At 39.4% G+C, this 16,677-nt stretch overlaps 2 protein-coding genes across 2 annotated transcripts; both read left to right on the forward strand.

Moving 5' to 3' along the window:
- Window positions 1–24: 24 nt before the first annotated feature.
- OXA1L (OXA1L mitochondrial inner membrane protein) lies at window positions 25–11,632 on the forward strand (the record flags this gene model as incomplete). Its single annotated transcript, XM_033084383.1, is given in 9 exon segments — window positions 25–217; window positions 937–1,080; window positions 3,118–3,203; window positions 5,406–5,546; window positions 5,548–5,571; window positions 8,566–8,670; window positions 9,880–10,057; window positions 11,289–11,369; window positions 11,478–11,632. Coding segments are annotated over 9 exon segments (1,059 nt in total), but the record flags the coding sequence as incomplete, so codon positions are not given.
- A 661-nt stretch (window positions 11,633–12,293) lies between these two features.
- Window positions 12,294–15,990, forward strand: MRPL52 (mitochondrial ribosomal protein L52). Its single transcript, XM_033084393.1, has 6 exons — window positions 12,294–12,389; window positions 12,595–12,664; window positions 13,450–13,517; window positions 14,372–14,436; window positions 15,592–15,680; window positions 15,920–15,990. Exons 1-6 carry the CDS (start codon window positions 12,362–12,364, stop codon window positions 15,921–15,923), a joined length of 324 nt encoding a protein of 107 aa, XP_032940284.1. The 5' UTR covers window positions 12,294–12,361; the 3' UTR covers window positions 15,924–15,990.
- The last annotated feature ends 687 nt before the right edge of the window (window positions 15,991–16,677 follow it).

Consider the following 16,677-nt stretch of genomic DNA (forward strand, 5'->3'; position numbering starts at 1 on the left):
ATTTTTTTCTCTCTCTCCCAGCCCCCTCCCCCATCCCCTCCCCCTTCCCCTCCCCCCGCAGATTTTGGGGTGAATTCTCCAGATTTTGGGATTTTGGCCGAGCCGAGGCTGGAGGAGCTCGGCCTGGGCGCCTCCACCCCCGTGGGAATGATCCAGAACCTTCTGGAATTTCTGCACCTGGAGCTGGGACTGCCCTGGTGGGCCAGCATCGCTACAGGTGGGAAATTTGGGGTGAAAAATGGGGATTTTGGGAAAATTAACAAAAAAATTTGGGGTTTTTAGGTGAAAAAATGAAGTTTTTGGGGTGAAAAATGGGATTTTAAGGGGGATTTTTGGAGGGGAAAATTGGGAATTTTTTGAAAGTTTGGGAGTTTTGAGGTGAAAAAACGGGAATTTTGGTAAATTTGGGATTTTTTAGGAAAAAATTGGGATTTTTGGGTGAAAAAATGAATTATTTAGGGCAAAAAATGGGATTTCTAAGGGAAAAAATGGGATTTTTAGGGTGGAAAATTCAGATTTTTTGGGGAAATTTGGCAGTTTGGGGGTGAAAAACGAGAATTTTGGTAAATTTGGGATTTTTGGGAAAAGTTTCGGGATTTTAGAAAAAAATTTGGTTTTTTATGTGAAAAAATGAAGTTTCTAGGGCAAAAAATGAGATTTTTAAGGGGAAAAACGGGATTTTTGGGGTGAAAAATCCAGATTTTTTCAGGGAAATTTGGCAATTTTGGGGTCAAAAATCAGAATTTTTGTGAATTTTGGATTTTTGAGTGAAATTTTGGATTTTGTTGATTACAAAAATCTCAATTTTCGCCCAAATTTTCTCATTTTTCGCCTGATTTTTTTCATTTTTCCACCGATTTTCATGGGATTTTTTTTGTTTTTACTCCAGATTTTTGCAGTTTTTGTTTAAATTTGATGAATTTTGGTTTTTTTCAGGCACTGTTGGCGCCAGGATCCTCCTGCTGCCCCTGGTGCTGCGGGGTCAGCGCGAGGCCGCCCGGCTCTCCCGGCACCTCCCGCACCTGCAGCGCCTCTCCCAGCGCGTCAGCGAGGCCAGGAGGGGCACAGACCCCAACCAGGGTGAGGGGGGACAGAAATTTGGGGCAGAAAAGTGAAAATTTGGGAAAAAAAGGTGAAAATTTGGGGAAAAAACGGTGAAAATTTGGTGAAAAACTGTGAAAAAATGGGGTTGAAAGGGTTAAAAATGGAATTTTTGGGGGCATATTTGAGGATTTGGGGCGTGGCTTGAGGGTTTGGGGGCGTGGCTTCTGGATTTGGGGGCGTGGCTTCTGGATTTGAAGGCGTGGCTTGAGGATTCGGGTTTAGAGGTGAAATTTTGGGGGAAAAATATGAAAATTCAATGAAAAATGGTGAAAATTTGTGTAAAAAAATGGGTTTGAAAGTGTTAAAAATGGAATTTTGGGGGCGTGGTTTGAGGATTTGGGGGCGTGGCTTCTGGATTTGGGGGCGTGGCTTGAGGATTTAGGTTTAGAGGTGACATTTTAGGGGCAAAAAGGTGAAAATTTGGTGAAAAAGTGAAATTTTGGTGAATAAAATGGGGTTGAAAGGGTTAAAAATGGAATTTTGGGGCGTGGCTTGAGGATTTGGGGGCGTGGCTTCTGGATTTGGGGGCGTGGCTTCTGGATTTGGGTTTAGAGGTGACATTTTGGGGGAAAAATGTGAAAATTCGATGAAAAATGGTGAAAAATTGTTTAAAAATGGGGTTGAAAGGGTTAAAATGGAATTTTGGGGGCGTGGCTTCTGGATTTGGGGGCGTGGCTTCTGGATTTGGGGGCGTGGCTTCTGGATTTGGGTTTAGATATGAACTTTTGGGGAAAAAAGGTGAAAATTTGGTGGAAAATGGGGTTGAAAGGGTTAAAAATAAAAATTTGGGGGCGTGGTTTGAGGATTTGGGGGCGTGGCTTGAGGATTTGGGGGCGTGGCCTGAGGATTTGGGTTTAGAGGTGACATTTTAGGGGAAAAAGGTGAAAATTTGGGGAAAAAAGACGAAAATTTGGTGAAAAAATGGGGTTGAAAGGGTTAAAAATGGAATTTTTGTGGGCGTGGCTTGAGGATTTTGGGGGCGTGGCTTCTGGATTTGGGGGCGTGGCTTGAGGATTTGGGTTTAGAGGTGAAATTTTGGGGGGAAAATATGAAAATTTGGGGGAAAAGTGAAATTTTGGTGAAAAAAAATGGGGTTGAAAGGGTTAAAAATGGAATTTTGGGGGCGTGGTTTGAGGGTTTGGGGGCGTGGCTTCTGGATTTGGGGGTGTGGCTTCTGGATTTGGGTTTAGAGGTGAAATTTTGGGGAAAAAAGGTGAAAATTTGGTGAAAAAAGATGAAAATTTGGTGAAAAAATGGGGTTGAAAGGGTTAAAAATGGAATTTTTGTGGGTGTGGCTTGATGATTTGGGGGCGTGGCTTCCGGATTTGGGGGCGTGGCTTGAGGATTTGGGTTTAGAGGAGAAATTTTGGGGGAAAAAGGTGAAAATTTGGTGAAAAAAGATAAAAATTTGTTTAAAAAATAGAGTTGAAAGGGTTAAAAATGGAATTTTGTGGGCGTGGTTTGAGGGCTTGGGGGCGTGGCTTCTGGATTTGGGGGCGTGGCTTGAGGATTTGGGGGCGTGGCTTGAGGATTTGGGTTTGGAGGTGACATTTTAGGGGAAAAAAGGTGAAAATTTGGTGAAAAATGGGGTTGGAAGGGTTAAAAATGGAATTTTGGGGGCGTGGCTTGAGGATTTTGGGGCGTGGCTTGAGGATTTTGGGGCGTGGCTTCTAGATTTGGGGCGTGGCTTGAGGATTTGGGTTTAGAGGAGAAATTTTGGGGGAAAAAGGTGAAAATTTGGTGAAAAAATGGGGTTGAAAGGGTTAAAAATTGACTTTTAGGGGGCGTGGCTTGGAGATTTGTGGGCGTGGCTTGTGGTATTGTGGGCGTGGTTTGTGTATTCGTGGGCGTGGCTTATTCTTAAAGTGACCTCACCCAATTTTTAATTTTTTTTCATTTTTTAACCAATTTTGGCTCTTTTTTCGCCGGGATTTTTTTGGGTGTGGCTCGGGGTGGGCGTGGCTTTGCGACCACGCCCATTTTGGGTGACCACACCCCTTTTTAACCCCTCAGTGGCCGTGGCTTACTCGGAGTTGGTGGCGTACCAGCGGCGCCACGACGTCAATCCGCTCCGCGGTTTCCTGGTGCCCCTCGTGCAGGTTTGGGACCCAAAAAATTTGGGATTCAACCCAAAAAAATTTGGGAATCAACAAAAAAAAATTTGGGGTGGGGTCTCTAAAAAATTTGGGGGGGTTGGGGTGGGATTTGGGGGAAAAAAATTAAAATTTTGGAGGAAAAATCGGGAGAAAAATTGGAAAAATAAGGTAAAAAATGTAAAAGAATTTATAAAAATTCCAAAAAAATGCAAAAATAATCTGGAAATTTTAAGAGTGTTTGAGATGTAAAAATTGTGAAGAAAAATCAGTAAAATTCTGAAAAAAAAAGAGTGAAAAAGTCTGAATAAAATGAGGAAAAAATTCAGGGAAAAATCGTCAAAAATTCATTAAAATGTGGGAAAAAAACTCTGTTAAAAACCCTTAAAATTCTCAATAAATTCTAAATCAATTTCTGAATTTTAAGAGTATTTGAGATTTAAAAATTTTGAGGAAAAAGTTTAAGCATTCTGGAAAAAAAAGAGGTTTAAAATCAAGAAGAAGATAAAATAAAAATAGAAAAAATATCAGAAAAAAAACGTAAAAAATCTTAAAAAAATAAAAAAAACTCCCAAAAAATTCTGTAAAATGTCTTAAAAATTGTGTGAAAAAATTCTAAACATTCTGTAAAGAAATCCTAAAAATTCTCAATGAATTCTGAAAAAAATTGTTAAAAAAATCGCGAAAATCTGAAAAAAAAAACTGAAAAAAAAATCCAAAAAAATCCAAAAAAAATCCAAAAAAATTCCGAAAAAATTCTGGAAAAAATTCTAAAAATTCTCTAAAATGTGTTAAAACTGGTGTGAAAAAATTCTAAAAATTCTGTAAAAGAATCCTAAAAATCCTGAATAAATTCTGAAAAAAAAATTGTCAAAAAAATCACGAAAATCTGAAAAAAATTCCGAAAAAAATCCCCAAAAAATCCAAAAAAATCCCAAAAAATACTAAAAATTTTGTAAAATATCTTAAAAATTTTGTGAAAAAATTCTAAAAATTCTGCAAAAAAATCCTAAAAATCCTGAAAAAAAATTGTTAAAAAAATGGCGAAAATCTGAAAAAAAATCCGTAAAAAATCTGAAAGAAATCCAAAAAAATTCCCAAAAAATTCAAAAAAAATTCTAAAAATTCTGTAAAAAAATTCTAAAAATGCTGAATAAATTCTGAAAAAAAATTGTTAAAAAAATCGGGAAAATCTGAAAAAAAATCTGTAAAAAATCTGAAAAAAATCCAAAAAAATTCCAAAAAAATTTCAAAAAAATTCTAAAAATTCTGTAAAGTGTCTTAAAAATTGTGTCATAAAATTCTAAGTATTTTTTTAAAAAATTCTAAAAATTCTGAATAAATTCTGAAAAAGAATTGTTAAAAAAATGGCGAAAATCTGAAAAAAAAATCTGAAAAAAATCCAAAAAAATTCCCAAAAAATTCTAAAATTTCTGTAAAATGCCTTAAAAACTATGTGAAAAAATTCTAAAAGTTCTGTAAAAAAGTCCTAAAAATCCTGAATAAATTCTGAAAAAAAATTGTCAAAAAATTGCGAAAATCTGAAAAGAAATCCGTAAAAAAATCTGAAAAAAATCCAAAAAAATTCCCAAAAAATTCTAAAAATTCTGTAAAACGTCTTAAAAATTCTGTGACAAAATTCTAAAAATTCTGTAAAAAAATCCTAAAAATTCTCAGTAAATTCTGAAAAAAATTGTTAAAAAAATCACGAAAATCTGAAAAAAAATCCGTAAAAAATCTGAAAAAAATCCAAAAAAAAAAAAAAAAAAATTTCCAAAAAATTCTGGAAAAATTCTAAAAATTCTGTAAAATGCCTTAAAAATTCTGTGAAAAAATTCTGAAAATTCTGTAAAAAAATTCTAAAAATTCTGAATGAATTCTGAAAAAATTTGTTAAAAAAATTGGGAAAATCTGAAAAAAATTTCATAAAAAATCTGAAAAAAATCTAAAAAAATTCTGTAAAAAGTTCTAAAAATTCTGTAAAATGCCTTAAAAACTGTGTGAAAAAATTCTAAAAATTCTGTAAAAAAAATGCTCAAAATTCTAAATAAATTCTGAAAAAAAATTGTTAAAAAAATGGCAAAAATCTGAAAAAAAATCTGAAAAAAATCCAAAAAAATCCGTAAAAAATCTGAAAAAAATCCAAAGAAATTCTCAAAATATTTTGAATTTTTTTTAAATTTTTTTCTAATTGTTGGGGGGTGTCAGACCCCCCTTTTTGTGTCGTTTTTCCTGGCTCTGCAGGGCATGGCGGCGGCGCCGGTGCCGGGTTTGCTGCGGGGGGGGTTGGCGTGGTTCCCCAACCTGGCGGCTCCCGACCCGCTCTACGCGCTGCCCCTGCTCGTCACCCGCCTCCACCTGGCTCGTGCTCGAGGTTTGGGGACAAAAATGGGATTTGGGGCAAAAAGGGGGGGGTGGGGAAAAAAAAATGGGATTTTTTGGTGAAAAAATGGGAATTTTAGGTGAAAAAATGGGGATTTTAGGGGAAAAAATTGGATTTTTTGGTGAAAAAATGGGGATTTTAGGGGAAAAAATGGGATTTTTAGGAGTGAAAATTGAAATTTTTAAGGGGAAAAAATGGGATTTTTTGGGGTGAAAGTTGAAATTTTTAAGGGGAAAAAATGGGATTTTTTTGAGAAAAAATCGGGATGTTTTGGGGGAAAAAATGAGATTTTTTGGTGGAAAAATGGGGATTTTAGGGGAAAAAATGGGATTTTTATGGGTGAAAATTGAAATTTTTCAGGGGAAAAAATAGGATTTTTTTGAGGAACAATTGGGATGTTTAAGGGGAAAAAATGAGATTTTTTGGTGGAAAAATGGGAATTTTAGGTGAAAAAATGGGGATTTTAGGTGAAAAAATGGGATTTTTAGTGGGAAAAAATGGGATTTTTTTGAGGAAGAATCGAGATTTTTAAGGGGAAAAAATGAGATTTTTTGGTGGGAAAATGGGATTTTTTTGGTGAAAAAATGGGGATTTTAGGTGAAAAAATGGGATTTTTTGGGGTGAAAATTGAAATTTTTAAGGGGAAAAAATGGGATTTTTTTGAGGAAGAATCGAGATTCTTAGGTGAAAAAATGGGGTTTTTAGGGGAAAAAATGGGATTTTTAGGGGGAAAAATGGGGATTTTTAGGGGAAAAAATGGGATTTTTAGGGGGAAAAATGGGGATTTTTTGGTGAAAAAATGGGATTTTAGCAGGAAAAAATGGGGACTTTTGGGGTGAAAATTAAGATTTTTAAGGGGAAAAAGTAAGATTTTTTTGAGGAAAAATTGGGATCTTTTGGGGGAAAAAACGAGATTTTTTGGTGGAAAAATGGGAATTTTTGGTGAAAAAATGGGATTTTTAGCGGGAAAAATTGGGGATTTTTGGGGTTAAAATTAAGATTTTTGAGGGGAAAAAATAGGATTTTTTTGAGGAATGATTGGGATTTTTTGGTGGAAAAATGGGATTTTTTGGTAAAAAAATGTGGTTTTTTTGGTGAAAAAATGGGATTTTTTTGGGGTGAAAATTGAAATTTTTAAGGGGAAAAAATGGGATTTTTTTGAGGAACAATTGGGATATTTAAGGGGAAAAAATGAGATTTTTTGGTGGAAAAATGGGATTTTTAGGGGAAAAAATGGGATTTTCAGTGGGAAAAATTGGGGATTTTTGGGGTGAAAGTTGAAATTTTTAAGAGGAAACAATGGGATTTTTTTGAGGAAGAATTGAGATTTTTAAGGGGAAAAAATGAGATTTTTTGGTGGAAAAATGGGGATTTTAGGGGGAAAAATGGGATTTTTAGGGGAAAAAATGGGATTTTTTAGGGTAAAAATTGAGGATTTTTTGGGGTGAAAATTGAAATTTTTAAGGGGAAAAAATAGGGGTTTTTTTGAGGAACAATTGGGATGTTTAAGAGGAAAAAATAGGGATTTTTTGGTGGAAAAATTGGGTTTTTTGGGGAAAAAAATGGGGATTTTTGGGGTTAAAATTAAGATTTTTGAGGGGAAAAAATAGGATTTTTTTGAGGAATGATTGGGATTTTTAGGGGGAAAAAGTAGGGATTTTTTGGTGGAAAAATGGGGTTTTTTGGGGAAAAAATGGGATTTTTAGGGGTGAAAATTGAAATTTTTAAGAGGAAAAAATAGGATTTTTTTGAGGAAGAATTGAGATTTTTAAGGGGAAAAAATAGGGATTTTTTTTTGGAAAAATGGGGTTTTTAGGGGAAAAAGATGGGATTTTGGATGGGAGAAAAAGGGAATTTTTGGTTGAAAAATGGGATTTTTTTTGAGGAAAAATTAGGGTAGTTTTGGAGAAAAGATTGGGAATTTTTTGGAGAAAATTTGGGATTATTTGGGAAAAATTGGGATTCTCAGAGGAAAATGTGAGGATTTGGGGGAAAAAATTTTGGGGATTTTGGGTAAAAAATCGGGATTTTTTGGGGAAAAATTGGGATTTTTTTGGGGAACAAGTGGGATTTTTTTGAGGAAAAAATGTGATTTTTAGAGGAAAATTTGAGGTTTTGGGGGAAAAAATTTTGGGGATTTTGGTAAAAAATTGGGATTTTTTTGGGAAAAAATTGAGATTTTTTGGGGGAAAAAAATTGAGATTTTTTGGGGAAAAATTGGGATTTTTAAGGGAAAATTGGAGAATTTGGAGGGAAAAATTATGGGGATTTTGGGTAAATAGTTGGGATTTTTTTGAGGGGAAATTCGGTGTTTTAGAGAAAAAAATTGGGATTTTGGATGGGAAAAATTGGGATTTGTGGAGGAAAAATTGGGAATTTTTGAAGAAAATTTGAGGATTTTGGGGGAAAAAATTGGGATTTTTTTGAGGGGAAAAATTGAGTATTTTAAGGCAGAATTTGGAGGTTTTAGAGAGAAAAATCAGGATTTTTGGGGAGAAAGTCAGATTTTTTAAGGGAAAAAATGGGGGTTTTTTGGGTGGAAATTGGGATATTTTGGGGGGGGGAGTTGGGCTTTTTATGAGGAAAAATTGGGATTTTATTGAGGAAAAATTGGGATTTTTTAGGAGAAAATTTGGTGTTTTGAGGGGAAAAAAATGGTTTATTTTTTTAAACATTGGGATTTTTTTGTGGTGAAAATTGGGATTTTTTGTGGTGAAAATTGGGATTTTTTTGGGAGGAAAAATTGGATTTTTGGGGAAAAAAATAAAGATTTTGGACAAAAATGGCGGCTGGAGGTGAAAATGGGGGTTTGGTGAAAAGAAATGGGAAATTTTGGGTGAAAAAAGCGAATTTTGGTGAAAAAATTCAATTTATTTTGTTAAAAAATCCATATTTGGGGGGATTTAAGGGGGTTAATCCAAAAAAGGGGGTGGGGTGATTTTATGCAAATGAGGGGTGTGGTTTATTTGTGTTGTCCAATCGCAGCTCGGGGCTGAGACGGGCGTGGCCGCGCCGGGGGCGGGGCCTATGCGACAAATCCTGAGGCTCCTCCCCCTGGTGTTCCTGCCATTCATCATCCACTTCCCAACCGTGAGTCTGGTGGGCGGGGCTTAAAGGGGGCGGGGCTTAAAATGGGCGGGGCTTAAAACTGGCGTGGTTTAATTTAAAGGGGAAGTACACCAAAATTTTTTTAAAAGTAACTAAAATTTAATGAAAAAAATTTGAATGTTTAGTAAGAAAATGATATAAGAAAATAATTTAAGGGAAAACTTGGAATCTTAGAGGGGAAAATTTAAGGAGAAAAAATAAAATTTAGGAAAAAATTACAGAGGAAAAAAACCCAAATTGGGTAAAAAACCCCAGAATTTTGGGGAAAAAAATCTTAAATTTTAGCTTAAAAATCCACAAAATTTTGGGGAAAAAACCATCAAAATTTAGAGAAAAAAAACCCAAATTTTTTTTCTTTTAAAAGCCAAAAAATTAGGATAAAAAAAAAATAAACCCCAAATTTATGGAGAAAAATTTTCTTGAAAACTGCTAAATGTGGGGAAGGAAAGTTGCTAAAATTTGTGGGAAAAAAGCCTAGAATTTTTTTTATTCATGTATTTTACCTTTTTTGTATATTTTACATTTTTGATGTTTTAAATTTTTATATTTTTTATTCACCGTTGTATTTTTACCCATAATCCTTCATTTATTACCCATAATCTGCCATTTTTACCCATGATTCTTGATTTCTTCCCATAATCTTTCAATTTTTAGCCAAAATCTCTGATTTTCATCCATAATTATTAATTTCCTACCCATAATACTTCATTCCTACCCATAATTCCTCATTTTTGCTCATAATCTCTCATTGCTACCCACAATCCTTTACTTCTACCCATGATCCCTCATTTTTACCCATAATCCCCTCTTTTCAATCATAATTCCTAATTTCTACCCATGATTCCCCATTTTTACCAATAATTCATCATTTTTATGCATAATTTTTCATTTTTACCCATAATCCCTCATTTTTACCCATAATCCCTCATTTTTACCCATAATGCTTCACTTTTTACACATAATCTTTCATTCCTACTTATAATCCATTACTTTTACCCATAATCCCTCATTTTTACCCATAATCCCTCATTTCCTGTCCCTAATGCCTCATTTTTACCCATAAAATTTAATTGTTTACCCATAATCCCTCATTTTTACCCACAATCCCCCTAAAAACCCGGAAGTTCCTTCACTTCCGCCTTCCCCGCTAAGCCCCGCCCCTCCTCTCTCCTGATTGGCTGATTCCCCCAGGCCGTCTTCACCTATTGGCTGACGTCCAACTGCTTCAGCCTATTGCAGACGGGGCTGCTGCGAGTCCCCGCCCTCCGCGCCAAATTGGGCGTGGCCCCGCCCCTTGACCCCGCCCAGGCCACGCCCACCGGCCCCGCCCCTCCCGCCAAGGGGGGGATCCTCAAACAGCTGAAAAAAGGTGAAAAAATTTCGGGTTTTTTTGGGGTTTTTTTTGGAAATTTCGGGTTTTTTGGGGTTTTAGGGGTTTGGGGGTTTGGAAATAAAATTTTTGGGGAGGTTTGAGAGGGGTTTTGGGGGAAATTTTGGGATTTTGGGTTTTTTTGGGGGTTTTTTTTAGGGATTTGTGGGTGAGTTTTGAGGGGAAATTTGGGGATTTTGGGGTTTTTTTGGGAAATTTTGGGGGTTTTTTGGGAAATTTAAAAATTTTGGGGGTTTGGGAATTGGAATTTAAATTTTTGGGGATTTTTTGGGGAGTTTTGGGGTAAAAAATTGGGATTTTGGGGTTTTTTTGTGGTTTTCTTAGGGATTTGTGGGTGAGTTTTGGGGGAAAATTTGGGGATTTTGGGGGTTTTTTTTGGGAAATTTTGGCATTTTTTGGGAAATTTAAAAATTTTTGGGGTTTTGGGGTTTGGAATTTAAATTTTTGGGGATTTTTTGGGTAAAAAATAGAGGTTTTTGGGGTTTTTTTGGGGTATTTTGAGGGGTTTGTGGGTGAATTTTTGGGGGAATTTTGGGGATTTTGGGTTTTTTTGGGGAGGAATTTTGGGGTTTTTGGGAAAATTTGGAATTTGTGGGGTTTGGGGGTTTGGAAATAAAATTTTCAGGGATTTTTTGAGGGGTTTTGGGGGAAAAAATTGGGATTTTGGGGTTTTTTGGGTTTTTTTGAGGGGTTTGTGGGTGAATTTTTGGGGGGAAATTTAGAGTTTTTTGAGGAGGGATTTTCGGGTTTTGGGGGGAAATTTGGAATTTTTGGGGTTTAGGAGTTTGGAAAAAAATTTGTGGGGATTTTTGGGAGGGGTTTTGGGGGAAAAATTTGGGATTTTGGGTGTTTTTAAGGAACGGATTTGGGGCTTTTTGTGGGATTTGGGGAATTTTGAGGAGTCATTTGACAAAAAACTAAAAATTTAGGGAGAGGATTTATAAAATTCTGGGAATTTGGGACAGTTTTCATCTTTTTGGGTTGGATTTTGGAGCTTTTTAGGTCGATTTTGGGTGAATTTTGGGTGAATTTCTGGGCATTTTCAGGCCTTTAAACCCATTTTTTGGACTCCTGAACCCATTTTTGGGACCCCTAAACCCATTTTTAGACCCCCCAAACCCATTTTCGGGGTCCCCAAACTCATTTTTGGGGTCCCTGACCCGTTTCGGGGGGTCCCAGACTGATTTTGGGGCCCCCCAAACCCCCCCAGAGTGGCGCGAGGCCCAGGCCACGCACGAGGCCGAGCAGCGCCGGTGGCGCCTCAAGAACCACCTCAACCTGGCGGCCAAAGGTGACCAAAAACCCCAAAAAATCCCCTAAAACTTTGTTAGGGGAGACCCCCCTCCCCAAAATCGAATTTTTTGTGATTTTTTTAAATTTTATTTTTTTAATTTTCCAGGCCCGCTCCGTCAAACTTTCGCCCAAAATCCCCTCAGCCCTCCCGGGACCAGGCCGGCCCCTCCCTCAGAGAGCCCAAAACGGCCCTGGAAGGACACGCTGGGCTGAGGGCGGGGAGGGGAGACCTCAAAAATAAAATTTATCCAAATAAATAAATCCTGAGTCTTTTATTTTGGGGAAAAAAACGGCGAAATTTGGGGGGTTTTGGGCTGGTTTGGCCGCTGGCGGTTGCCGTAGCAAGATGGCGGCGGCCTGGTGAGGCCACACAAAGTGATTTGCTATGGATAGTCAATACAACATGGCGGCGCCTGTTGGTACATCCGTACAACATGGCGCTGGCGCATGCGCAATAGTTACCGCTATCGTTTAACCGTACAACATGGCGCCGGCGCATGCGCAATAATTACCACTCGGGTTTTACCGTTCAAAATGGCGGCGCGCAATGTTCGCTCCCTACGGAACGGGAATAACGCTTTAAAATCGTCCCAAAACAGCGGCTGTGAGGGCAAAACAATTCCGTACAACGCGGTGGCGCCTGTGGGGGACGCTGCTCCATGAGTGTCGCGTGGGGGGGACACAAAAGTCGCCCTAAAAATGTCAAGAACTCCAGAAAAAGCCCTGAGAAGGACGCGGCGCGCTGTCGGTTTTGCTGCACAGAACGCGGCGACTTTAAAAACCTCGCTTTAATTTTAAACCGCGTCGGCGTTAAAGCGTTGGTGCGCTGGTTTTATTCCGTACAACATGGCGGCGCTTATAATCCATTAGAGACGCCGCGCAGGGTTGTTCCGTTTTAATGGCGCCGCTCTGTAGGGAGTTCCCTGCAGCTAAGCGACGACCGGAAATACAGGCCGCGCCTCTTTGACGTCACTTCCTTGCGTGGCCAAAATGGCGGCGCGCAAGATTCTCCGGCTCGGTGCGACCCCTGAGGACTCCCTGAGGGTGGGGGAGGGTCAGGGAGGGCTGATTTAAGCGGGGAGGGGGGTTTAGGCGCGGTTTAATCGCGATTTAAGGCGTTGGGCGGGGTTTATCGCGATTTGGGCGCGTTAATTGGGGTTTGAAGGGAGGTGGGCGTGGTTTAAGTGAGACCGGAAGTACTGACCGCAGTTACCGCCCCCTAGCGGAGCGCCAGGCGCGCAGCGCCCGCCCTTTGCCACGCCCCCCGCAGCGGATCAGCCAATGGCGAGAGGCGTGAGTAAAAAAAGGGCGGGGCTTTCTCAAGGGGCGGGGCTTTCTCAAGGGGCGGAGCTTTTAAAGGGAATTTGGCGGGAAATTTCATTTTTTCCTTCGATTTTTGGGGAGAATTTTGGGATTTTTGGGCTTTTTTTGAGAGGAATTTTTTGGGGATTTTGAGGTTTTCTCGAAATTTTTAAAATCCTGAGTGGATTTTGGGTTCTATCCCTAAAGTTTTTATTTTTATCCTTTCAATTTTGATTTTTTTCTCTTAAATTTTGGTTTTTTTACCTAAAAGTTGGATTTTTTCCCCCCTCTAAATTTTGTTTTTTTCCTGATTTTTGGCTTTTTTTTCCTCAATTTTTTTGATTATTTTTTTCCTAAAATTTTGAAATTTTGTGGATTTTTTCCTTATAATTTTTTCCTTTTTTTCTTAATTTTTCCATTTTTTAAATTAAAATTTCAAAGTTTTTTTTTCCTCTTAAGTTTTGGTGTTTTCCCCATAAATTTCAGTATTTTTTCCTGCTTTTTAAAAATTTTTTTTCACTAAAATTTTGAATTTTTTCCTCAAAATTTTGGGTTGAAATTCTCAAATTTAGGGAATTTTTTTCCTCAATTTTTAAAATTATTTTCCTAAAATTTTTCAATTTTTCCCCTTAAATTTTGCATTTTTAACCTAAAATTTAAATTTTTTTTTACTGTAAATTTTTGGGTTTTTTTCCTCAAATTTCAGGATTTTAAATTTGTGAAATTTTTTGGGTTAAAATTCCCAAATTTTGGGATTTTTTTTTTATTTTTCCCAGCCAGGGCCTCTCCCCGAGCTCCTCCGGGCCTGGACCCCTCCGGGACCTCCCAGATTGGAGCTTTGCAGGTAAAAAAAATTCAAATTTTGGGAAAATTTGGGGAAATTTTGACAATTTTTAGAATTTTAGGAATTTTCTGAAATTTTTGGTAATTTTTTGGGAAAAAAACTAAAATTGTTAGGGGCAAAAATGGGAATTTTGGGGGAAAAAAATTAAAATTTTGGATGAATTTGAGAATTTTTAGGAGGAAATTCTGTGAAATTTTCCGGGGAAAATTTGAATATTTTTTGGCGGGAAAAATTGGGAATTTTGGTGGGAAAACTCGGGGAAATTGGCGGGAAAAATTCGGGAATTTTGGGGAAAAATTTGGGAATTTTTTTGTAGGAGAAATTTGGGAATTTTGGGGGGAAATTTGGGATTTCTGAGGGAAAATTTGGAATTTTTGGGGGAAAAAATTGGAAATTGGGGAAAAAAATTGGAATTTTTTGGGATGAGAAATTTGGGAACTTTGGGTGAAAAAAATTTGGAATTTTGGGAAAAAAAATTGGAATTTTTGGGGATGAGAAATTTGGGAATTCTGGGGAAAAAATTGGGAATTTCGGGAGAAAATTTGGGAATTTTGGGATGAGAAATTTGGGAATTTTGGGGGAAAAAAATTGAAATTTTGGGGACAAAAATGGGAATTTTTTCAGATGAGAAATTTGGGAATTTTGGGAAAAAAAATTTAAATTTTGTGGAAAAAATTTGGAATTTTTGGGAAAAATATTTGGAAATTTGAGGGAAAAAAATTGGAATTTTGGGTTTAAAAAAACTGGAATTTTTGAGGGAAATTTGGGAATTTTTAGGGAGGAAATTTGGGAATTTTTGGCGGGAAAAAATTTGATAATTTTGGGGTCCCAACCCCGCCCCTCCCCCTCCCCAGACGGGCGCCCCTCCCCCCCCTGGCGGGGGCAGCAACGGAGACGGAGCCAGAACGAGGAGCTGGTGGTGAGTACGGACCAGTATAAACCAGTATGGACCAGTATGGACCAGTATGAACTGGTATGGACCGGTATGGACCAGTATAAACCAGTACAGACCAGTATGGACCAGTACGGACCAGTACGGACCAGTATGGACCAGTATGGACCAGTATGGACCAGTATGGACCAGTATAAACCAGTATAAACCAGTATGGACCAGTATGGACCAGTATGGACCAGTACGGACCAGTATGGACCAGTATGGACCAGTATGGACCAGTATAGACCAGTATGGACCAGTATGGACCAGTACGGACCAGTATGGACCAGTATGGACCAGTATAGACCAGTATGGACCAGTATAGACCAGTATGGACCAGTATGGACCAGTATAGACCAGTATGGACCAGTATGGACCAGTATAGACCAGTATGGACCAGTATGGACCAGTATGGACCAGTATAGACCAGTATGGACCAGTATGGACCAGTATAAACCAGTATGGACCAGTATGGACCAGTATGGACCAGTACAGACCAGTATGGACCAGTATGGACCAGTATAAACCAGTATGGACCAGTATGGACCAGTACGGACCAGTATGGACCAGTATGGACCAGTATGGACCAGTATGGACCAGTATGGACATGTACGGACCAGTATAGACCAGTATGGACCAGTATGGACCAGTATAAACCAGTATGGACCAGTACGGACCAGTATAAACCAGTATGGACCAGTATAAACCAGTATGGACCAGTATAAACCAGTACGGACCAGTATGGACCAGTATGGACCAGTATAAACCAGTATGGACCAGTATGGACCAGTATGGACCAGTATGGACCAGTATAAACCAGTATGGAGCAGTATGGACCAGTATGGACCAGTATGGACCAGTATAAACCAGTATAGACCAGTACGGACCAGTATGGACCAGTATGGACCAGTATAAACCAGTATGGACCAGTATGGACCAGTATTGACCCCAAAACCCCATCCCAGTCCCTCCCAGTCCATCCCAGTTCATCCCAGTAACTCCAGACCCCAAACCAGTATAAACCAGTAGGCCCAAACACCATTCCAGTTCCCTCCCAGTCCCTCCCAGTCCATCCCAGTCCCTCCCCAGCAACCCCAGACCCCAAACCAGTACAAACCAGTAACTCCCAGTATAAACCAGCGCCGGGCCCTGGCCCTGAGTCGTTCCCTGGACGCCGCGAAACTTCGGGGGAGCCCCGAGAGGATCCCAGTACAAACCAGTACGGAGAGGTGAGGGAACTGGGAGGGACTGGGAGGGAACTGGGAGGGACTGGGAGGGACTGGGAGGAACTGGGAGGGACTGGGAGGGACTGGGAGGGAATTGGGAGGGACTGGGGGTTACTGGTTTATACTGGGAACGGGTTTTGGCCTTACTGGGATGAATTGGGGGAGGATTTGGGGTTACTGGTTTGTACTGGTTTGTACTGGTTTGTACTGGTTTGGGATTGATTTAACCCCTCCCCCAACAGGTGAAGCTCCGCCCACTCCTGGCCACGCCCCTTTACCTTATATGGAGAAATAATAAAGCAATTGGGACGGACTGGATTGTACTGGTTTATACTGGGAGGGGGTTGGGGGGGTCACTGGGATGAACTGGGAGGGGGTTTGGGGTTACTGGTTTATACTGGGAGCGGTTTTTTCCTTACTGGTTTGTACTGGGAGGGGGTTTAGGGGTTACTGGTTTATACTGGGAGGGGCTTGGGGGTTACTGGTTTGTACTGGGAGGGGGTTGGGGGTTACTGGTTTATACTGGGAGGGGGTTGGGGGTTACTGGGATGAACTGGGAGGAGTTTTTCCTTACTGGTTTGTACTGGGAGGGGTTTGGGGGTCACTGGAATGACCCGGGAGGGGGTTTGGGGGTTACTGGTTTATACTGGGAGCGGTTTTTTCCTTACTGGTTTGTACTGGTTTTGAAGAACTCCGGCAGCTCCGGCCGCCATCTTGGATTTGGGCGCCTGAGGGGAAGCCACGCCCACAAAATGGCGACGGTGAGGCCGGTTCAGGCGCCATCTTTGTTAAGGGCGAGGTGAAATATACGCGCAAAATGGCCGCCGCGCATGCGCATCGTGGAGTGAGTACGCTGGCGCCATCTTGGGTGAGGGCAAAAGGTACAAAATGGCGGCTGCGCATGCGCAGAACGGGAACAAAAAGGGCGCGAAGGCGCCGCCGCCATTTTGGGTGAGGGCACGACTCAGATTAAATCGGAATTAAAGCTTTAAAATGAGGG

Source organism: Catharus ustulatus, chromosome 38, assembly GCF_009819885.2.
Source record: "Catharus ustulatus isolate bCatUst1 chromosome 38, bCatUst1.pri.v2, whole genome shotgun sequence".
NCBI lineage: Eukaryota > Metazoa > Chordata > Aves > Passeriformes > Turdidae > Catharus > Catharus ustulatus.

Coding starts and splice junctions, on each gene's coding strand:
- MRPL52 (XM_033084393.1), top strand. CDS start 12,362: ATGGCGGCGCGCAAGATTCTCCGGCTCG. Junction 12,665..13,449: donor ATCAGCCAATGGCGAGAGGC/GTGAGTAAAAAA, acceptor TATTTTTCCCAG/CCAGGGCCTCTCCCCGAGCT. Junction 13,518..14,371: donor CCCAGATTGGAGCTTTGCAG/GTAAAAAAAATT, acceptor CCCCCTCCCCAG/ACGGGCGCCCCTCCCCCCCC.